At 34.7% G+C, this 24,818-nt stretch overlaps 1 protein-coding gene across 1 annotated transcript; it reads left to right on the top strand.

Moving 5' to 3' along the window:
• The first annotated feature begins 12,995 nt into the window (after window positions 1-12,995).
• LOC107934280 (benzyl alcohol O-benzoyltransferase) lies at window positions 12,996-15,436 on the top strand. Its single transcript, XM_041084776.1, has 2 exons — window positions 12,996-13,445; window positions 14,540-15,436. The coding sequence occupies exons 1-2, from the start codon at window positions 12,996-12,998 to the stop codon at window positions 15,434-15,436; spliced, it is 1,347 nt and encodes a 448-aa protein (XP_040940710.1).
• Window positions 15,437-24,818: the final 9,382 nt, after the last annotated feature.

Here is a 24,818-nt window from a genome sequence, read left to right as displayed (position 1 = left end):
TTGCTAACTGCTGATTTAGTAACATTGGCATATGAAGCGGCCTCCACCCATTTGGTGAAATAATCAATGACCACAAAGATGAAACGATGCCCATTTGAAGCTTTTGGAGAAATTGGCCCAATCACATCCATGCCCCACATCGAGAAAGGCCATGGCGAAGTCATGACATGCAGAGGTGAGGGAGGTACATTAATCTTGTCTCCATAGATTTGGCACTTATGACATCTTTTGGCGTAGTTAATACAGTCTCCTTCCATGGTGGACCAATAATAACCGAACCTTATAATTTGCCTAGCCATTGTAAAACCATTAGCGTGTGTCCCACAGACGCCCTCATGGACTTCTTCCAAGATTTTCTTAGCCTCAATGGCGTCTACACATCTTAATAGTACCTGATCCTTCCTTCTTTTGTACAGGATCTCCCCATCTAAGACATAGTCACGGGCCAGTCTTCTCAACGTTCTCTTGTCGTTCTCAGTAGCTTGGTGGGGGTACTCACGATTCTTCACATATCGTAGGATATCATGGTACCAAGGGTGATCATTATTTTCCTCTTCTTCTTCAAGGTGTAACAATGAGCCGGGGCCTCGTAAATGCTCATTTGGATTGGTTTCACATCCTCTGGTTAGTTCACCTTGATCATAGAAGCTAAAGTTGCTAGGGCGTCAGCCATCTGATTTTCTTCTCGTAGGAGGTAGTAGAAGACAATATCATCAAACTCTTTAATCAACTCAAGGATCAACTTTCGGTAATTGATCAATTTGGGGTCTCTTGTCTCCCATTCACCTTTGAGTTGATAAATCACTAGGGTAGAATCTCCATATACCTCTAACACCTTGATTTTACGTTCTATGGCCGCACGTATTCCCATGATGCATGCTTCGTATTCTGCCATATTGTTCGTGCAGTCAAAATCCAATTTACTAGTGAATGGATAATGATCTCCGTTCGGGGACACCAGAACTGCCCCGATTCCGTTACCCACGGCATTTGATGCTCCGTCAAAGTTTAGCTTCCAAGGGTGAGTTTCTTGAGGGTTTTCTTCTGCGGTTGCTATGCACATTAGATCTTCATTTGGGAAATCAAAGTTCACAGGCTCGTAGTCCTCTAGGGCTCTGCTGGCTAGGAAATCTGCTATCGCACTTCCTTTTACGGCCCTCTGGTTCACATAGACTATATCGAATTCAGAAAGTAGAATTTGCCTTCGGGTCATTCTCCCGTTCAAGGCAGTCGATTCCATCAAGTATTTCAGAGGATCCATTTTAGAGATTAGCCAAGTTGTGTGATACAACATGTATTGTCTCAGTCTTCGGGTTGTCCAGATCAAGGCACAGCACAACTTTTCAATGAACAAGTATCTCGTCTCACACTCAGTAAACTTTTTACTGAGGTAATATATCGCTCTTTCTTTCCTTCCCGATTCATCGTGTTGGCCAAGCATGTATCCCATAGAATTTTCAAATATCGTCAAATACAGTATCAGTGGCTTATCTGGATTAGATGGTGTCAACACTGGGGCATTAGACAAATATTGCTTAACTTTGTCAAAAGTCTTTTGGCATTCTTCGTCCCAACCACCAGGGTTGGGTTTCTTAAGGAGACGGAATATGTGGTCACATTTCTCGGTTAGTTGTGAAATAAACCGAGCGATGTAATTTAGTCTTCCTAGGAATCCTTGAACTTCCTTCTGAGTACGTGGTGGAGGTAACTCTTGTATGGCTTTGACTTTATCTGGGTCAATCTCAATCCCTTTTCCACTGACCACGAATCCTAGCAGTTTACTTGACTTGGCTCCGAAGGTACATTTTGCGAGATTGAGTTTCAACTGGAATTTTCTCAATCTCAAAAATAATTTCCTCAAGACTTGCACATGCTCTTCTTCAGTCTGAGATTTGGCGATCATGTCGTCGATGTAGACTTCAATTTCTTTATGCATCATATCATGAAATAGGGTTACCATGGCTCTCTAATATGTTGCTCCCGCATTTTTCAATCCGAATGGCATTACTTTATAGCAAAAGGTTCCCCACATGGTCACAAATGTGGTTTTATTCATGTCTTCAGGATGCATCTTGATCTGATTGTACCCCGAGAAACCATCCATGAAGGAGAAAAGTGAGTAACCTACCGTGTTGTCCACTAAGGTGTCGATATGAGGCAACGGGAAATTATCTTTTGGGCTGGCCTTGTTTAAGTCTCTGTAGTCTACACACATCCGTACATTTCCATCTTTTTTAGGGACGGGGACGATGTTGGCTACCCATTCCGAGTACTTAACTACTTGTAAGAAACTAGCATCAAATTGCTTCTTGACTTTCTCTTTTATCTTTAACAGAACATCGGGCCGCATCCTTCGAAGCTTTTGCTGAACTGGCTTGCATTCTTCTTTGATGGGGAGCCTGTGTACCACAATGTCATTACTTAGCCCAGGCATATCCTGATATGACCATGTAAAGACATCCTTGAACTCTTGGAGTAACTCAATAAGGTCCCGCTTTGTCTCTGTGGTGATGCAAGTTCCGATCTTTACTTCTCTCTTTTCTAGTTCATCTCCCAAGTTCACGACTTCTACGGTCTCTTTGTGGGGTAGAATCTGTTTCTCCTCGTGTTCTACCATTCTTAACAAATCAGGGGATAAGTTACAGTCTCCGTCATCCTCAAAGTCTTGGGATCCCTCCAGACACATATCTCGCTCAAAAGGAGATTCTGAATTAGTAGCAACGTCACTCGCATCATTGATATCTGGAGACCTATTGTAGGTGTGAAGGGAGATGCAAAGAACAAGAGAATCTAAGAACAATGATATGTTTGGTATGATCATGAATGAAAGAATAAAAGAATATTTGCACGGAATAAGTCAAAAGGATGCATTTCATTGAAATAACGATTTCGAACATAAGCCTATTTCACAAAATGACACCTGTTACTCCTAGGCCTAGAGTAATAAGTGTGTTTTGGACATTACTCTGAGTTAGTTCTAAAGACTACAGGAATCTCTTCCGCAGTCCAATTATTCAGAACACTTCCCGACTCATAGGGGCGAATGCCTGACAAATTCTCTACCCCTGTCCCTTCTTCATATGTGACGTTGATGTCCAAACTCTCCATCATTCCTTCCAAGATTTCCTTTCCCGACGTCTTTCGCTCGGAGTGAATGACCCCTCCAGACACAAAAGTCTTCGATATATGGGGGAAGATCATTGGTTCCCATTCGATTTCTCCCCCACTCAATCGCGCTCTCCTTCTTTCTTGCTTCTTCTCAAGTTCCTTCTTTCTTTGTTTCATGTCCGGCTTAAACCCTAACCCAAAACGGTCTTGTTTGTCCTTCATCATTGGTACATTAATCCTTCCCTGGAGGTATCTCCCGAGTCCTCTTCCGGGTAGAGCCCCCTTTCCAACAGTTAACCGTAGTCTCATTCTTGTAGTCTCAGATAACCTGGGCATTGGAATCTTATTTCCTTCGATGATGAACGTCGCGTTCACAAACTCCAAAGATCGAAAAGAGCACTCGATCGCTTCATCATTTGTCTCTAGATATGGGGCATCATTGGTTATTGCCGCGATGATGTTTTCTTCAGCATTGATTGTTACTAACCGACCTTCGGTCACTAATTTCAACTTTTGATGCAGCGATGAAGGGACTGCCCCCGCTGAGTGTATCCATGGCCTCCCCAATAGGCAATTGTACGAAGGCTTAATGTCCATGACCAAGAAATCTACCTCGTATGTGCTCGGCCCGATTAAGAGGGGTATTTCAATTCTCCCCATTACCCTCCTTTCCATGCCATCAAATGCTCTCACTACACTTTGGCATGTCTTCATATGGGAACTATCCACTGGCAACCTACTCAGCGTAGATAGGGGTAGGACATTCAGTGCAGACCCATTGTCAATCAATACTCCCGGTAACGTGTACCCTTTACAGCGAGTCGTGATATGCAAAGCTTTAGTTGATCCTCGGCCCCCTGGCGGTACCTCATCGTCATTGAAGAATATAAGTTGTCGGCACTTATATTGTTGACTAAGTGGACTAGTTTGTTTACAGAGATATCGTTAGCAACATAAGTTTCATTCAGCACCTTCATCAACGCGCTGCGATGAGTTTCGAAACTTAAAAGTAAGGCCAGTACCGATATACGCACTGGCTGTTTGTGCAACTGTTCTACGACACTATATTCGCTGTGCTTTAGGAATTTTAAGAATTTCTTGGCTTCTTTTTCAGTCACTGATTCATTAACAGTTGGTTCATGCCCCGCCGGCTTCTCTTTCTTTTGCTCAATTGCTAATTATTTTTCTTTAACCTACTCAACTTTTGTATTTGGGGTATAACACCTTCCGCTGCTCGTATAAAAACCTTCATCTTGAACTTCCTCTGATGCATTAATCTGGGTCTCCTTTCCCGGAAATGTCACATTGTAGCTATAGTTCCATGGTACCCTTTTGCTATCTTTATAATGAAAAGCAACGGGCTTTTGGATCATGACCTTTGGCGCAACTCGTGCCCCAGCTTCATTCATTCTCAAACGTGATATGATAACCACTGGGTGGTTGACCTTGTGAAAATCCTTCATCGACCCCTCTTCGGAGGCACACACATCTCTTCCTTCTGGGTTCCTAACATACTCGAAGAATTTCAGCTCCTTATTATCCATTAACCCTTGTACTAGAGCCCTGAATTCGCTGCATTTCTGAATTTCATGGTCCTCTTGATTATGGAACTCACAATAAATTTTTGCTCCTTGGTATCTGTCCCCTGAATTCTGTGTTACCAACCCTTTTTCCACCATTTTCTTCCATACTTCTTTTAGTGGAGTATTCACTTCTGCAACATTCATCTTAATTTCCTTCCCTGAACTCTCGATTATGGCATTTATACCCTTATCCCCATGATTAGGTAACGGGTCTTCTGCACTAGGTGTATCATCAAATTTCACGATGCCCATGTTGATGAGTCTTTCAACCAGCTTCTTGAAAGTGGTGCAGTTTTCTATTGAGTGCCCTGTGGCTCCTGCATGGTATTCGCATTGGGCGTTTGCATCATACCATTTGGGGAATGGGGGTTGCATTGGCTTTAGATAGAAGGGTGACACTACATGGGCATCGAATAAGCTCTGGTACAATTCCTTGTAGGACATCGGGATAGGAGTACACTGGACTCTTTCCGTGTTAGGCCTTGGGTTAAAGTCTCGTCTTACGAAGCCCTGATGGCTGGTAGTCACCACCTTTGGTTGGCTCATAGTGACTGGCTTATTATACATACTCGTGTTGTTTACATCATTCTCTTTCCTTCTCGGGGTTGATCTCTTAGCACTTTCCCCTGCTTCAATCCTTCCGCATCTTATCGCATTCTCTATCATTTCTCCTGACATTACTATGTCTGAGAAGCTTTTAGTAGCGCTCCCTAGCATGTGGTTAATGAATGGAGCCTTCAGCATATTGATAAAGAGCATGGTCGTTTCTTTCTCCAGAAGAGGTGGTTGAACTTGCGTTGCAACCTCTCTCCATCTTTGGGTGTATTGCCTGAAACTCTCATTTTGTTTCTTCTCCATGTTCTGTAACGTGACTCTATCAGGAGCCATGCCTGTCACGTGACTGTACTGCTTTATGAAAGCCTGTGCTAAATCCCTCCATGAACTGATCTGGTTACGACTTAGTTGGTTGTACCACCTAGAAGCAGCCCCAACCAGACTTTCCTGGAAGCAGTGGATCAATAGTTGGTCATTATTGACATAGCCTGCCATTCGTCTGCAGAACATAGTGATGTGAGCTTCGGGACATCTAGTCCCATTGTATTTCTCAAATTCTAGAGTTTTGAACTTGAGAAGGAGTACCAGGTCTAGAACCAAACTTAATTCCTTAGCGTCGATTCCACCACGATAGTCGATGTTTTCCATTTCTTTAAATTTTTCTTCCAACCATCTACATCTTTCTTCAAGCTCTCTTGGGAGTTCTACCCTTGTCTTTTCTGCTTCTATCACTTCATCGAGATTGAGGACCACAAGGTTGGTTGGATTGTCCCCCAGAGTAGAGCCCGAACTAGTCTGATAATTCATCTGTGCTGAGACACCGACTTGAAATGGTTGAGGCCTGATTGTGACTGATGGCCTTCTTGGGTACACATCAGGTTGTGTTTGAATGTCCGCTGGGACAAACCCCGGAGGGTAGATGGGATCTTTGTTGTCATCTCCAGCATTGATCATGGGGCTTTTCCCTTTTTCTAATCCACCAGCCAATAGACGCGTTAATTGATCCATCATACTCTTTTGGGACTCCAGCATTTGGTCCCTTACATCTTGCTGGATTTTGGCCAGCTATTCTTGCATACGTGTTTGTAGTTGATCCTGCATCTCTTTTTGCATTTGTTCCAATCTCTCTAACCTTTGATCCATTGCTCTTGTTTTTCCTCTTGTACCGTAACGATGTTCCAGGGTAACTGTCACGATTTTTAGGGTTTTCTGTGAGTTTTAGTGCGTGCGATGCAATACCGATGCATGAATGTAATGAATGCAAAAAAGCGTTGATTCTAATTCGATTTCATTAGAGTAACTTTTCTAGAAAACAAGTTTCTTTACATAAAATAGATTACATATAAGGCTTGGCCCTGATGCTTAAGGCCTTGACCTGTCTAAGAAGCCGAGCTAGCTTTTGGCCTCGGTCCAATTCTGACTCATATTTTAAACTCAGCACATCGGCTTGTACTGCTAATGTTTGCAAGTGGTCAGCCACTTCTCGTACTTGAATCAAAGCTTCGCCCATGATGTAGTCCCTGCTCCTGACTTGGTCTTGAGATTGATGAAGTTGCTCCTTCCATCGCTCGTTATTTACCTCGAGGAGTTCTATCTGAAGTTCACAATTTTGTAGTGCTGTTTTGAGTTCTTCTATATTCTTTCTTAATTCTTCGATTCTGTTCTGACTAGCTTTCAACTCGATTGCAGAGTTACGCGAGCGATACTGATACAATGACCTCTCTAACTCTGATACCCGGATCTTTAACCCTTCTTTCTCATTCTGACTTTCTACCAAACTTCTTTTCAGAGCACCTTCTCCAGCTTGAGCATCGCGAAATTTTTCCTCCCACTGGTTGGCTTTGCTTTGTTCTTCTTTAACTTCATGTCGCCATTGTTCGGATGTTTTTCCTAACCCAGCGGTTCTCATTGATCTGCGCAGCTTCTTATAGTCCATTTTCAAACTGTCTAAGTCCTCTTTGGCCTTGTTTTTCCCTTTTCTGAGTCTTTCAGCTTCTAGTTTCTGGGCATCGACGTCTAACTCTAACTGCATCTTTTCTTCTTCCAAATGCTCGATCCTTTTTTCAAGCTCCAGACTCTTTCTCTCGAAATCTTTCCTAATGATTTCTAGCTCAGATGGGATTACTTTCAGGTGCTCTTCTATTGACTGAGGATTCCCTGGATCTGATGTAAGGATGTTGTCGTTAATCCTCTTATTCCACCATCGATCGTACTCAGGAGTAGTCATGGGATTGGCGGCAAACTTCTTCATTCTACGAGTCTGGTTCCAGGCATTTGATATCTCGCGAACTTTCTTTTTGTAATTATTCCCTGTGAACACGAACTCGCACTGGGCTAACCCGTATGTTGGTGGTGTAAACTGTCTGGATCTGTATTGTCGCAATGCAAACAGAGGAGCATACCCGACGGCCCCCCATACTCCTAACAAGGGAACCCAATCGAAGTCTCTGCATCGGTATAATATTTCATTAGGAACCATCCACGGGGCTCTCCATTCAACATCTTCTTCTTGCAGATTCTGGATCACTGTCATCCAATTTTCTTCTGTCACATCATCTCACCTCGGTGTAGCCACTAACTCTTTCAGCGGAGAGTAATTTTCAAAGAAGATGCGATACAAGACCTTTTCCACTTTCCAAAAATGGCTGTGGAACCAGTACAACAAGAGCTATGCACATCCAATAAATCTCCCTTCGCCCGCTCTTCTACGAACATTTAATGATCTGAAAGTTTCAGCCAAGATTACGGGTACAGGTGTGGTTCCTTTACCAAGCCTGTCGAAAAGGTCGGCAACAGCCTCGTCTACATGCCCCAAAGCCTTAGGAAAGATGACCAGTCCATAAATGCTCAAGGAGAAGACATCTACCCTTTTCTTTACGTCGGGGTGCGCTAAGACTAGATCCCTCAGGTTCCTCCAAGGAATGCATTTACAGTCTTCTTTTTGTTTGATCCGGGTTGTCACCCACTGTTTGCTCATCCCTGTGATGTTCATTAATTTTTTTGAAAATGCTGGGACGTTAGCAGGTCTGGTATAAATTCTGTCTACCTGAATCTTTGGGCAATGGAGCAAGGTCATGTATTCTTCTATAGTAGGTACCAAATCTACCTTCCCGAAAGTGAAGCAACTGTAAGCAGAATTCCAATATTGGGCAAGGGCTCAAAACAGGTGCTCGTCTACCTTGACGTCGAGCAGATAAGGTAAATCACCGTAATGACAATAGAATAGTTGTTTGACCTCATCGTCCCACTGGCCCCATATTTCTTTCATCTCTTAGAGATTATTCTGAGTTACGCTGATCCGAGTAAAATTCCATAGCTCTGACGCATACCCCTCGGTATGACTGTCACCTTTCTCTCGTTGTGTTGTCTCAGCCCATATCCGGACAGCCGCGTTGTCTTCTACTTTATCAAAAAAACCCCTTTTCCATGATAAGCTATCTATTTAGGAACCGAATGCGAATCAACACATTTTATGATGAAAATGCCATGCAAATACAATAAAAGTAAAACAAAGCAAGTCAGTAATTTATACGCAGTTCAAAGCAAACAAAGAAAAATAAATATAGCACTTGCTCAGGTAACCACTAGGGTTTCGGAGTGGCTCTACCTAGGGTGGGTTCTTGAGGCTCGCTACATGGGGTTTGATTCTAGAATAAGGGTACCTGAACTAGCAGATTCCTCGATCTTCACCCATTATAGGCTTATACAGACCGAGTTCAGTTCAGGGGAATACATTTCCCTATGGCTGCACGGAGATGAAAATCTCACGAAGACATAGGTACAAATGTATCCCGAAAGCAATCCACTATCCTGCACGGAGGTGAAAACCTCACGAAGGAATAGTTTCGCGCTCCCACTTAAGAGGGTGTGACCACAGCGGTCATGCAATGCAATATGCAACACTATTTAAAGAATCGGACCAACGTAGCAGGTATTATATAAACCACAAAAATAGCTGATGAAATGCAATGAAAGGATCGTATTTCAAAACCAAATTTTCAATTTTCGATAAAAAGACAAAAGTTAATCAACTTGTGGCTTGACTCTCTTATTTGTCCCCAGTGGAGTTGCCAAGCTGTCGTAACCATTTTTTTGAAAAAAACGGGAATTGACTTAGATTTTTGAAAATTAAAAAAAAAACGAATAGAGGAGTCGCCACCAATCTTTTTGATGAGGTGTGATCGGATCACCTTTAATTAATCATTTTAATAAAAGTGAAAATTTACTAAAATGATAATTTTTTTGGTCTACGAAAATCAGAAAATGAGTTCGGGAGTCAGTTACGCACGAGGAAGGATTAGCACACTCGATACGCCCAAAATTGGTACCTAGTTGATTAATTAGTGTCTTAGTGTCGAAAAGTAAAAAAAACTTGAAAGACTTTGAAATACAATCCTTCTTTGTAAAACAATAAAACATTAAAGACATTCTCGTCTCGAGGCAACGATACGTCATATCCAGTGAGTTAGGATACGGCATCTCGAACTTTTGAGAATGAGCTCGCCTTTTATTTAAAATCGATGTATTTTAACCTCTTTTAAAAGGATATTCGGTTAGTTAGGGCGGACGAGGAAAATCGAAACCCAGTAAGTTAGGGCACGTTTCCTCGAATTTTCGAACCCCGAACATTGCCTTTATTTGCAAAAGATCTTATTTCGAGATATCAAAATGTCATACCCGGTAAGTTAGGGCACCACACCTCGAAGCTCCGAAAATAAGCATTTTTAGACTCATGTTGTGATTTAAAAGAATATTTTGCATTTAGATTGAATGCGAAAAGTCGAGGCCCAGTAAGTTAGGGCACGATTATCTCGAATTTTTAGAGCGAGCTTGCCTTTTGTATAAAATTTACGTCTTTTAATTTGTTAAAAGGGTATTCGGTTATTTAGAGTAAACGGGAAAAATCGAAACCCAGTAAGTTAGGGTACGTTTTCCGAGTTCTCAAACACCGAATATTGCCTTTGTTTTAAAACAAATTAAAATTTCTAGGTGACGAAATATCATACCCGGTAAGTTAGGGCACAACACTTCGTATTTCCGAGAGTGAGCATTTTCAAAATTCGTATAGCAATTTAAAAGAGTATTCCGTTATTTAAGTTAAATGAGAAAAATCGAAACCCAGTAAGTTAGGGCACGATTATCTCAAATTACTAAATATGGAATATCACTTTTATGAAAGAATTATTTTAAAGTATTGAGTGAAAACATAATGTGATTCATAGTAATATATAAAAACAGATCACGATATTAATAATAACGGGTAATAATGAATGACAATAACAAGCAATTATAAAAAGATGACATAAGAGCAAGGTTAGTAATACATAAATATAGACTAATGCATGAGGGAAGTGAAATGGTCGAATACGCAAGCAAATAGATAAATAAATAAATAATGGCAAAATGAAATGACAATTATGGCGATGATAACGATATAAAAGTATATACATAATAAAAAAATATGTATAATATGTTAAAAGTATAGACAGGATATATAAAAAATATATATATACATATAAAATGTACGTAAAATAATATTAAAATATATGCGTAATAGGGAATATAATGTATATATATATATTTAAAGAAAACATATGTGACATACAAATACATAAAAACAATAATATTAAGCTATTAATAATGCTATATAACATATGTATATATATACATATATAATGAAAATACGTACTACTATAAAAATATAGAAATGCAAAAAAGGGGCAAGTATAATAAAATGTTAAACTAAAGTAATAATATATAAAAAATACTATATATATAAATATGTATATGTATGTATATTTGCATAAAAAGATACACTAATATATAATGATAAGAGTAATAATAATATTTTAAAATGCAAAAAGTAATAGGATATAATAGAAATATTAAAGTAAAGTAATTAATATAGTGCTATATAAAAATGTATATACATACATATGTAACAAAACATACATTAATATATATATTAATATGAATAATAAAAATAATGATAACATGTTAATAAATATAATAGTAATATTAATAATAATAGTAAATATAATAATAAATAATGTTACAAGTAAAAATATAAAAATCAAATTAAATCTAAAAAGGGGACCAAATCCGAAACAAAAATAAAGTTTTGGGGCCAATTCGAAAGGAAATATAAAAGGGGACCCATTTGAATATGCGCGCAACTACAAAGGGCCAAATGGGAAATTTCCCTGAACCCTTAAAACGCATCACTGAAGGGAGGACCAAATCGCAACACGCGACAAACTTCTAGGTTAATTTAAAATAAATAAAAACTTGATTGCAAAATGTGTAAAAAGCGGAAGGATCGCGCGCGCAATTAAACCCTTATACAAAAACACGCGGATCCTGAGACGGGTCAGGTTGGCCGGATTGGGTCATGCTCAAAACAACATCGTTTTGGGGTTAATAGGCAGCCCCCAAAACGACGTCGTTTTGGGGGACTATAAAAGGCTGAGTTCCTTAAAAAAATTCATTTGTGCTGGTGAGAAGAAAAAAAAGGGGGAGAGAAAGGAGAGAGGGACGATTCCCGGCCAAGGGACCGGTCACTGGTCGGTCGCCGGATCGCCGTGCGCCGCCGTCGCCAGCCACCGTGCACGGTGTCCGGAGTTTCGAAAAGGTAATTTTTTTTATTTTTTTACTGTTTTTAATATATATGTACACATACATGTAAACAAAGAAAAAAAAGAGTAAAGAAAAAGAAAAGAAAAAAAGAAAACCGATTCGAAACTTAGAGGATTTTAGAAAACCTTTTGATTTCTGATTATGATCTCCTCCTTGAGTTTCGTTTTCTGCTCTTGATATATTGCTGATATCTGTTCTTTGCTTTGTATTTTTTGATAATAATGTTGTTTTTATTTTCTTTTCCAAAAAAAAAAACCATCCGTACAATAGTTTCGGGGGTGGCCTTTTATAGGCATTTCCCTTACAACTTGCTCTGCTTTCTATCTTGTCTCGTTTATTGTTTGCAGGTACCAGTGGTGGAGCAGAGTCCACTTGCAGGCGTCGGTGGTGGGGAGCAAGTGCTGAACGGCTAGGATTTATTTCTTTTTTCTCTATGTTAAGGTATTTAGTGGGCTTTTAGGGTTTAATTTATTTGGGCCAAAATTGGGCTTCTACAACATGATAGTACATTAAACAATTAAATATTAAATAAAAATAGTATACATTTTAAATAATTAAAAAAATAATATGATGGATAAATGAGTTCGAACTATAGACAATCAAAGCATAATTTCAAATTCATTTTAGACCTCACTAAATTTAAACCATATGTATACTATTAATTTTTACCATTTCTAATCACAATGCTAACAAAATTTAAAAAATAAAAAATAAAAGATTATATGTGAAAATCAGTTTGAAATTTAGATAAATTATAAAAAGCAAAAGTAATGAGATATTAAGATAATTTGTTCATTTTCATATCATAGCCTAAACTATATCCCAATGATTTAAAGAACCTTAATTTTGAAAAGTGCTTAGTAGACTATTGGTGACAACTTGTACTATAAAACCTGCACGTAAAAACTAGATTCAACACTAGAGGTTGGTGTCCCTCAAAAACAAACATTAGGGATTGTCAACTTCTAAAGTAAACCATATGTACAACAGAGTTAATTCAAATATATATTATATAGCCAACATGTCATTATAATTCACACTATAAAATCTCATAAGGAACATTAATTGAATGTAAAGGAGAAAGAGAAGAGAAATTTCTAGCATATTCAGCATATGGCATTGTTACCAACCAAATCTCTAGTGTTTATAGCCCGTAGGCAAGAAGCTGAGCTTGTCGTCCCATGTGAGCCAACTCCTCATGAGTGTAAACCACTCTCAGACATTGATGATCAAGAGGGCCACCGATTCCATGTCCGAGGGTTCCATTTTCACCAGAGCAACCTTTCCATGAAAGGGAAGGACCCTGCTAAGGTCATTAAGGAGGCACTGGCTAAAGCTTTGGTGTTTTATTATCCATTTGCTGGTAGATTAAGGGAAGGACCAAACCGCAAGCTCATAGTTGATTGCACTGGTGAAGGTGTTTTGTTTATTGAGGCTGATGCTGATATTTCGTTGGTGGACTTCGGTGACGAGCTTTACCCACCATTTCCCTGTGCAGAGGAGCTTCTTTATGATGTCCCTGGTTCCAACGGTTTGCTAAATTCTCCATTGTTGCCAATCCAGGTATTTGTTTTTTTAGACTTTATTCTTCTCTAATTTATACACATGTAAGGAGTAATCAACTTTACTAATATCAAACTATATTAATTTTTTACATATCTTATACTTTTTTTACTTGTGGGATGGACGGATTGACTATGTATATCAATTAAAATGTATTAAATATTATTTATTATTTATAATTTCTATGAATATATGAAAAAAATACAAATTGATTATTCAAAAAAATATTGTTAAAACCAAGTGAAACAATAATTAAAAAAACTATAAATTCAATGTTTTTAAGAATTATAAAACATTATCTAAATACTATTTAACAAAAAAATTAATTTAATGATTATAAATTATGCTATTCTAAAAATTTTAACAGTTATTATTATAAATTATGAAATTTAAAAATTATATTATTTTAAAACTTTTAAAAGTAATTTTAAATGTGATTTTAAAGCTATTTATAAAAATGCTGTTATAAAACTCTTTAAACATTTTAACATTTTTTATATTATAAAATCTGTTGGTAAATATATTTTTAAAATTAAGTTTTAAAATAATAGATTTCTTAAAATTTTTCTAAAATAAATAATTTATGTATTCAATTAAATTTTAATTAATATGTTTAACACCGGATGAAAGACCAAATTTAAGGAATGGATAAACCTATAACAGCAATCCAACGGTTGAATTAAACAAATAAAAAGAAAATATTATAAGACTGAATTGTATAAATTATAAGATGGTGCTAAAGATTAAAACCTAAAGTTATGGATTAAATTGAAAAATAAAACTTTGAGGTGTTTAAGTCTCTAATTTAATTGATGCCATGAATTAATCCACACCAACTTAAATTAGAATAGATTAAAAAGTATTTTATATATTAAAAATAAATATTATTATGGTTTTTTTTATCTTTTTATAATTTTTTATAAGATTTACAAAAAAATAATTGAGCTTAAGAAATCAAGATCTCTATACCCTCAATTTTTTTGTTTCAAGCAAAACTTCATTTATTTTTTACATATCTTTTTTTTATAAATACATTATTATTATTTATCTAAGTCGTGAGTATGACATACTCTAGCTTATATATATTTGAGTAGGTAACACGATTGAAATGCGGTGGCTTCATCTTTGCACACCGGTTTAACCACACAATGGCCGACGGAACTGGCCTCTCCCAATTCATGATTGCTGTAGGAGAGATAGCACTTGGTGCACTTGTTCCCTCAACGCCACCAGTTTGGGAAAGGCATCTCTTGAGTGCTCGAGATTCACCACTCATAACATATCAGCACGAGGAATACTCTCACAATACTTCAGGTCCAGAAAACGGCACAATTATTTCGACAGACAACTTGGTTTGTCGTTCATTTTTATTTAGACAATCTCATATTTCATCACTCCGTAGATTTGTCCCCCACAACCTCCGTTGTTCAACATTTGATATCTTATCTGCATGCTTATGGCACTGTCGTACGAAAGCTTTGGAACTTGATCCAAACGAAGATGTTCACCTTATTTGCATCGTTAACGCTCGTTTCAAGTTCAATCCTCCTTTGCCATTGGGATATTATGGGAACGCACTTGGCTTCCCCACAGCTTCATCAAGCATTGGAAAGCTAACCCAAAACCCACTAGAGTATGCATTAAAGCTAGTGAAACAAGCCAAGACAAAGGTAACGGATGAGTACATGAAATCAACAATGGATTTATTGGTCACTAGAGGTCGAGCAAATGTTAAATTGGCGGGATCCTACATCGTGTCAGATTTAACGAGAGCAAAGTTCAAAAAGATTGATTTTGGATGGGGTGAAGCGGTCCTTGTAGGACCAGAAACTTGTTGGGAGCTAATAAGCTTTTATATACCATCCAAGAATAAGAAAGGAGAAGATGAAATCATAGTTCCAATTTGTCTGCCAGCCTCTGCTATGAAAAATTTTGTTAAGGAGTTGGAAGACATGTTGAAGGATGAACAAACAGCTCATGCTGATATATAATAACATACTCTAAACCTTTTTTTATTATTAAATTTGAATTTCTACAAATAAATATGTAACCCTGTTATACAATGATTGGTATTTCTCAAAAGATTTAGAATATTTCATGTTATGTAAGCCATGAATTGTGTAGAGTTGAAGATCTTTTAGCTTGGTTAATTGCATTATCGGCTTGTAAGCATTTCTATTTTTTATCCTCTAATTGTTTCTTTGGTGTGTAATATACCAATTAAAATTTACATGCAATAAAATTATTTGTTTGTTGCCACAAATATTAGTTATTGGGTAAGGATATGGAGTGTAATTTAATTGAGTAAAATATAAAAATACGAAAAGATAGGGGTGAGCCTTTGATCGAATCGAATCGAATCAAATGAAAAAATTTCGAGTTAATCGAGTTGACAAATCATATTTTATCATCCTAACTTGATTTGAAATTTTCTCGAATCAAGCTGAGTGAGATGGAATTCGAATCGAATCGAATCAAATATATTTGTTAAAGTTAAATTAAAAAAATATTTTAGGTCATTGTAATCACTGTCACCCACCATAATCAAATTTGTCCACCGTAATCAAATTTGTTATTAACTTTCATCCCCTTATAATTTATTTATTAATCTTTTATATATGGGTTAACTTCGTTGCTTGCTTAGTTGCTTCAATTATCTTCTGATTCTTATCACTATGTATTTTGAAATTAAAAAATATATTAAATGTAAAAAATGTGATTTTTTAATAAAAATTATCTTAAAGATAAAATGTGAAATTGATATCAACGTAAAATTTTAACACAAATATTTTATGGCATCATCAATAATTCAATTTTAGCAAAATTTTATAAAGATTCAATATGATAAAACTATTCAATAATATAAATAGTACAAAATGTGAATTTTAATTTAATAATATAAATAGTAGATATAAATAAAATTATTATTTAGGTTTAGGAATTTTTTTAGAAGATTTTAATTTTTTTGGGGTAAAGGGTGAGAAGTAAAAGCTTAGGGGGGAAATAAAAAAATTTGGAGGTTGAGGGAGTAAAATTTCAAGAGAAAAATATTCAAAAAAAAATAGTGGGTGGGATGGGAAGGGAGCAACAGTTATGAGGGGAAAGTGAGAGGGAGTAAAAATTTTGGGAGGAAAGTGAAGAGGTTTAGGAGTTTGGGGTAATAATGTAAATTATTATAGTTTGATATTCGGTTTATTCGAATTATTCAAATTCAAAAATCAAACTCGATTCCAACTTGAAATTTGAAAAAAAAATTCGAGTTGACTCAAATAACTCGATTCATTTAACTCGAAATTTGAATTTTTTTTAATTTTTTCGATTCGAATCGAGTTTTGCTCACCGTTATGAACAGTAACAAGAACAGGCTTTGTCTGTTGAGCCCTATTCTACAATTAAGTTTTATAGCAACAACATCCGCAATTATTTCATTATTAAATCCATCCAAAATAGTTTACTATCATTAAGCAAAAGGTTATAATGATGTGAGCTATCATTAAGTACCTAGACAATTTGATTAGATGAAACACATGGCACATATTATACCTGCAAAATAAACCAAGAAATCCAAGAGACAGAGAGAAGCAATGTCAAAATTACACCAACATCAACTACAAACAACTCCTTTTGAAACTCTACACATACTTTGCCAAAAGACACCCTTTGTTAGTGTCTCAAGGGTTGCAAAGTCTTTTTTGTCATTAAGATAGTCTTAGTTAAAGTACTACTATTTAGGAAGATTGTTAGTTTGATAGTAGGAGTAGGCAGCTAAGTTTGTTAGCTTGATTGTAGGAGTAGGAAATTGAATTTGTTAAGAATTTTTTAGCTTGAGTCATGTACATAAGAATTGCGTGGTTAATGAATTTTTATCATCTTTCTCTATTTTTAGTTTATGAGTATTTAGTTAGCTCTCTACTAAAACAACATTGGTACTAGAGCCTCTTTTTTTCTTAAGGGACCTGTGAGATTCATGTGAGAAAATTTGAGAGATACATTTGTAAGGAATTAAGAAAAATAGAAGAATCAGGATAAAAAAACATATTTGTTTTAACCCCACTTGTGTTTGATAGAGGGAACTATCAAGCATAAATTATGGGAATATAAGCATACATGGAGGGTTGGAATTATTTAGAAGCTATCGAGCAAGACTATGAGGTTGTTCCACTTCCCAACGATCCAACTATGAACCAAATCAAACTACAAAAGAAGAAAACCACCAAGAAGGAAAAAACATTTATGCTACTATTTCACCAGCCATATTCAATAGAATTATGGTTTTTGGATCAATAAAGAAGATATAAGACTGCTGAGTATCAAGGAGATGAGAGGATCAAGAGCATGAAGGTGTTAAACTTGATTAAAGAATTTGAGAGGCTGTAGATGAAGTAAATTGATCCAATAAAAAATACTTAGACAAGTTGATAAAGATTGCTAACAAGATAAGGGTTCTTGATACTGATCTCTATGGCAGTAGGCTGGTGTAAAAAAATACTAGTTTCTCTACCTAAGAAGTATGAAGCAACAATTTCTTCTTTGGAGAACGCCAAAGACTTGACTTAGTTGAGAGTAGTGGAGTTGATCGGTGCTTTACAAGCATAACAGAAAAAAAGGCTAATGAGGAAGTAAGGAAGCATATAAGGAGCATTAAAGGCTAAGATGTAGCAAGGTGAAGGAGGAAATGACAAGAAGTGAAAAGAGAAGAAAAGTGGTAGCAGCAATGGTTCAGAAGCTACTGTAAAGGGTATTTGTGTTGGAATCTCGAACAAGAACTCTTCATGTAAGTACTGTGGAGAGCAAAAATATCTCCATTTCAGGTGTTGGAACAGGCTAGATGTGAAGTGTTAGATAGTGTAACTTGATGGGGCACATTGAGAGGTTTTGCAAAGAAATAAGAAATCAACAACTAGGTGGAGCATATACTACAATTAAAGAAGATGAGGACCAATTGTTTGTTGCCTCTTGCTTCTCATTAAGCACTCCGTGTAATAGTTGGTTAGTTGATAGTGGTTGTACCAATCGCATGACATGTGATGAGAAGTTTCTTAAAGGCCTTGATAGGTCATTGAAGTCAAAATTGAGGATAGGAAATGGAGAATACCTAAAAGTGAAGGGAAAAGGTACAATGACAATAGAGAGTTGTGTTGGTACTAAGTTGATTTCAAATGCTCTATTTGTACCTATGATTGATCAAAACTTGTCAAGTGTGGGGCAACTGGTGGAGAAGGGATTCAAAGAGATGTTTGAATAGTTAAGGTGTCTGATCATTAACTCTAGTGGCAATGAATTGTTCAGACTCAAGATGCAGAAGAAGAGTTTCTCATTGAATCCATTTGAGGAGGAGCGAGTGGCATTCAAGTGCCAGGTTAGTGACTCTTAATTATCACATAAGAGGTTAAGGAACTTTGATCACAAAGGTTTGCAGTTCATGCAAAAGAATAAGATGATGTAACAACTAGATCTTCAGTGGTACTAGAAAATATAGTTTTAGAACCCATTTCCATAAACCTAGTCCAGAAATATAAAATAAGAATATTTACATGGGTTATGTAAAAATATATTGAAGTTTGGTCATGTAGCACCCTATACTCGAACAAATTGTTAGATCTGAGCTACAGTGTGTCACATTCTTTGTCGAAGCAACTAAAATCAATTCACAAGTAATATATATACTACGTATGATAAAATTAAACTGTAAAAATTAAAATTTTCATATACCTTCATATGTATGCATATCCACCATATATATATTGTTAGAATACAAAATATAACATTTGATTATAACATTATTCAATTACTACAGAACCTAACCTATTAGATACATACTAAATATAAGTAATATTGAAAACTAAAAAATATGGCAAAGGGTAGGATTGTGGATAGGATGTTGAAGCCGATACATGAAAATCTTGATTTAGATCTAACCTGCGCATAGAGAAAACAATCCATATGCTGAGTAAAGTATTTAGTGGTATTTTTTTTAATAATCTCATTATAGATTCTAATCCTATCCGCTCTTTTTGACACAATTCCTAGAACTACCCATAACCCCTCCCCAACCCATAAATAGGAGGATAATGCTCTTCAGCGCACTCGACCCCACGTCTTCCTACATTGGCAACAATGCCCATGCCAACTGAGTTAAGACTTAATAAGCTATTCAGTGGTTTTTTTATAATTTAAATAAATAATATTAACATTAACAATTCTACCAAAATAAATGTGTATATTTATATGTCCATATCTATCATGTACTTATTCTTACATGAAGTTACCAAACTTTATATTCTTGATAGTAAACTTGTTTTATGAACAAGATCACACTTCTTCTTCCTGCTTCAATACAATTCATTGAGACAATTCATTATACTCATAATAATAACTCTAAACTAATTTGTAATGCCTCGTAATCCAATTGCGATTGTCGACTCCAATGACTACATACAAACTATGGAATATTGCCGCAGATATTAGAATATATAACTTAAAATTTATAGTAATTAATTTTATTTAATTATCAAATCATGTCATAATTCTATGTATAATATGAAATATAACCAAATCCAAGTCTAAAACGAGCTTACAAAAAGCTCTAAGGTTAATATGGGATCAAACAAGGACTAAATTGAAACTTTTACAAACTGAATGACAAAAGTGCAAAACAGGGGTCACATGGTCATGTCTCTTGGTCATATAACTCACTGTGGTTTTATGGGTTAAAAGCCCAATTTTTCCAAAAGTCACACAGCCGTGTAGTTAGGCCGTCCAACAAACTGAGGTCGTGTGGATCAAATTTTTACCATATCTACAGTACTCACACGGGTGTGTGGCCAATCCGTGTGATAATCGAGAACTGTATGGCAAAAAGACTCCTAAATTCCAATGGTCATACAATCGTGTCACCAGCCCATGTGTGACACACAGCTGTGTCAGTCCAAGAGGTGCAAGATGTGCCATTAAGTATCAAATTTCATGCCAAATCAAAATATTAGCTCAGTTGGTGCACATTTGTTCATTCAAACCTGCATAAAACCAATCTAAACACAAACTAATACATCCATTTAACCAACCATAATACCATAAAAGCTATTCCACATAAAAAGAACATTTTTCTAAGCTTAACAACTTATGTAATCATCAACCAGTCAACAAAACATACGAATCATCTTAGCACTTCAAACTCAACTAAAACATGTTATGTATTAACCTCTTAATCATCTAACTAATATGCGTTATTGGCACCTTTTCACAACAAGGTTATATAAGCACTACGAGTCATTCAAGATCAAACACCATATTATGCACAAGACATACAAGACTTATAACAATTCATGTACAAAAGGCATCATTCATTTATACTAATTAACACATTTACCTAGTCTACTAAATGCAATCAATATTGTAACTCTTAAAACCATATTCAAGCCTATTTATAATTTATTTATACTTAACCAAATACGTACACCATCATCATAGTATATAAAAGCATGTAGACAAATGTTATACCAAGATAACACAACATTTAAGTCATGTCCTAAGATCACTAATTTTCCATAAAGTAATACATGTATTATCTAAAAATTCCCCATTAAGTTCATACTTCATGTAAGTGCCACCTATCCCCAAAATTTCACATATATTAGTCCTATATACATACCATTTCTAACTTGTAACATTCTTAAACATTCTCATTTATATAATCATTCCAAAACAACCAACTCAAGAAGGCATAATTTAGCATTTACCATACCATTTTCAATTCATCCACTCAATTATTCATTCAACCTATCATCAAATTCATATCATAATTGCTTACCTTGTATATGCATACTTATTTAAGCTACTTAACTATTTAATTTCTCTTATCACATAAAATATGTCTAAAACATATACAAATAATGATATACATCATATCTTTCAACTTTAACATTCAATCCTACAATTCCTTATTAAGAATGCATGAAATACTTTAATCAATTACTAATTAGTCCCATACCAATTCACTTCTCCTATTTTTTTCTTTTTTTTTGTTCTTAGTTTTTTTTCTCACTAGCCAAACAAGTTTTCACCGTCCTCTTTTTCTTTTTGTTATGCATCACCATATTTTTTTAGTTCTTTGGGAAAGAAAAGAAACCCTCTTCATCAACTGAAAATTCAAGAGAAACTATGATTAAGATGGAAAAGAATATGCTCTTCTTGGATTCTTAGAAAATCAGGGTTTTCTTCCTTCCCACTTTTTTTTTGTTCCTACTTATTTTCTCGCTAGCCAAACAGGCATTCGCTAATCTTTTTTTTCTTTTTGTTATGCATCACTTATTTTTTTAGTTCTTCCTTCCCTCTGTATTCTTTTAGTCCTTTTTACTTAGACTTCACAATGCAGGATCGAGACAAAAGCAAAGAAAGCCTCCGTAAAGGATTTTCGGTTGTCTCTGTGTCAATTGGTGATTCTGTTGAATTCCTATATAGGGATGAGAGGGAAGTTGATCAGGCCTTGAAAGTGTTGCTAGAATTAGGGGATGTGCTATTATTCGGTGGTGAATCTCGAATGGTGTTTCATGTGGTTCCATCCATCATTCCATTTTCTACTCTAAAGCCTCTTAAATAAAAAACTAGGCTTCGACATGGTCGTCTCAATCTTACCTTCAGACAATTTCAAAAATCGTGAACTATAAACATAACTGCCATTTATACATATTCAACGTTAGCATTAAAATCTTCATTATTTTAGGACAAATCTGCGTTATCTTGTCAGAATTGTAATACAAGAGCAAAAATATTTATATTATTTCGAAAAGTTCAAACTGTTTGGTCCTCTAAATCTTAAGTTGGTTTTGCCTGTGCTTACTTGCAAAAAAAATTATGTTGTAAGTGTCGTTGTGGGTTAGTTTGAAAAGGGGAGGGGAAGTGGTGGGGGTTGGTTGCTGGTGGCTAAAAAATGAGGAGGAAAAAAACGGGTTTAAGAGATTGATTTTGGTGGTGATTGGATGGTGAAAAAGTGAGAGAAATTTGGGGGGTTGACAAAAAAAGAAAGACGAAAATGAAGTGTAGAAGTAGGCTAGAGAAAGAAAAAGAAAAGAGAAGAAAAGGGGAAAAATGAGGGAAAAGAAAAAAGAAAAGGAAAAAAGAGCTGTAAGAGGATGCCACGTGGCAATACGTGATTGGCTAGATCTACCATATCAGCAAAAATTTAATGGTGTTAGACGCAGGTATCAATTTAGTTGACAGAAAAAAATGTTCGGTTATCAATCTGGGACAAAAAAAACCATAAGTACTAATTTAAGAAAAGTGAATAAATTCGAGTACCACTTTTATATTTAACCCTTTATAAATATATATGTATCATATTTATGTATTTAACTAAATATGTATTATTTTAAAATTTTAAGTGCAGAAGAAACGTCCAACAATTTTATTTAAGTTCTACTGAAATTCTTCACGGAAAAGTTAGAAATGACTTAGGTAGACAACTCTCTTTTAACTAATAAGTTGACCTTTTGTTGTTGGTATTGATTTTATATATGGGTCAAAAGACTTAATGTTATTTTAAAACAAATTGGACTAAAATATTAAGTTTAAAAACTTATGCTCACTTAAAATATATGTCCGTGTTGAGCTCGATTTAATTTTTTTTTCAATTTTGTTATTTTTTTTATATCAACATAAATATATGCATTTAATTATTTTAGTTTTATATAATTAATTTAGGTAATTATTATTAAATATAAATAAAATATATAAAATTTTTATTTGTAAAATGTTTAAAAAATAAAAAATAATTAAAATAAAATTATATTAAGACAAATTAAAAAAATTCAACTTTCACAAAACCATAAAAATAAATACTAATAGTACTACAAAACATTTTAATGTTCTTTACCTTGGTTTTTTTTTCCAATCTATCATCATCTTTTTTTAAAAAAAATTATAATTTGTCATCTTGTTTAAATCCTAATGTAATTAAATTCATTTTAACATCTGATCCGTTATTTAACTTGACAAGAAAAAATGTTTTTAATATCAAATAAGAGAAGTTTTTTATATATCAAATATTAAATAATAAAATAATAAAAATTAAACATATTAAAATAATAATTGAAACCAAAATTTTTGTGATTAAAAATAATTTTTTGAATAATACTAAAAGTTTATTTTCCGATAATTCTCTAAATGTTACTTGAATGAATTTGCTTTGTTAATGTCTCTACATATAGTGATTAAATATTAATTTTAATTCATATATAATTATAATATCAATTAAGTGGTCGTCAAATTAAAATAATGAGTATAATTTATTATAGATTCAAAGTATAATTAATGGTAATAACTGTATGAAAAAGTTTTTAATAAAATAAATATGATTAATATTATTTTATATAAAATACTATTAATAAAATAATTATAATTATTATTTTATAATAATAATAATAATAATACTTTGTTATATTTATTTGAAAAGAAGCATGTAAGTAAAAACTGCTTGCAGTGGTTTTATTATTTTTATGTTATCCAATTATATTCAATGGATTAGTGGTTAATTAATATTATATTTATTTTTATCACATAATAATTAGTAATATATTAAAAAAATTATTATTTAAATGTCAATTTAGTAATATAATGAATAACGAAGAGTATTTTCGCTAGTTCAAATGTTTCTTTAAACTTGTACTTTTATATAATATATACATAGATAATATAATATTTTTTTTCATGTAATGTACTCTATTTATATTTATAAATTTCATAAAATAAGAAAAAGATACATTATAAATAATTAAAAAAATAATATGAGGGATAAATGAATTCTAGATAACCATTTATAAATATGAAAAATCAAAGCATAATTTCAAGCTCATATTTTGAATCAATGTATATACTATTAACTTCATAACTCAAACGCAACTAATTGATTATTACTCCTAATCACAATGCTAACAAATTTTAAAAAATAAAAAACAAAAAGTTATATGTGAAATCAATTTCAAATTTAGATAAATTATAAAAAGGAAAAGTAATGAGATATCAAGATAATTTGTTCTTTTTCATAGCCTAAATTATATCCCAATGATTTAAAGAACCTTAATTTTGACAACTAGACTATTGGTGACAACTTGTACTATAAAACCTGTAGGTAACAACTAGATTCAACATTAGAGGTTGGTGTCCCTCAAAAAACAAACATTAGTGGTTGGTGGCTAAGTTAAGAAAGATTCCAGCTGCCTAGTGATTGTCAACTTCTAAAGTAAACCATATGTACAACAGAGTTAATTCAAATATATATATTATATAGCCAACATGTCTTTATAATACACACTATAAAATCTCATAAGGAACATTGATTGAATGTAAAGGAGAAAGAGAAGAGAAATTTCTATCGTA

The sequence above is a fragment of the Gossypium hirsutum genome, chromosome A13 (assembly GCF_007990345.1).
Source record: "Gossypium hirsutum isolate 1008001.06 chromosome A13, Gossypium_hirsutum_v2.1, whole genome shotgun sequence".
NCBI lineage: Eukaryota > Viridiplantae > Streptophyta > Magnoliopsida > Malvales > Malvaceae > Gossypium > Gossypium hirsutum.
The sequence above is the reverse complement of the archived record's forward strand: the minus strand, read 5'-3'. Positions and strand labels throughout refer to the sequence as shown.

What these genes read in the sequence shown, in the direction of transcription:
- LOC107934280 (XM_041084776.1), top strand. Translation starts at nt 12,996, where the DNA reads ATGGCATTGTTACCAACCAAATCTCTAGTGTTTATAGCCCGTAGGCAA. An exon ending in CTCCATTGTTGCCAATCCAG is followed by an intron (nt 13,446 to 14,539) that starts GTATTTGTTTTT and finishes ATATTTGAGTAG; the next exon opens with GTAACACGATTGAAATGCGG.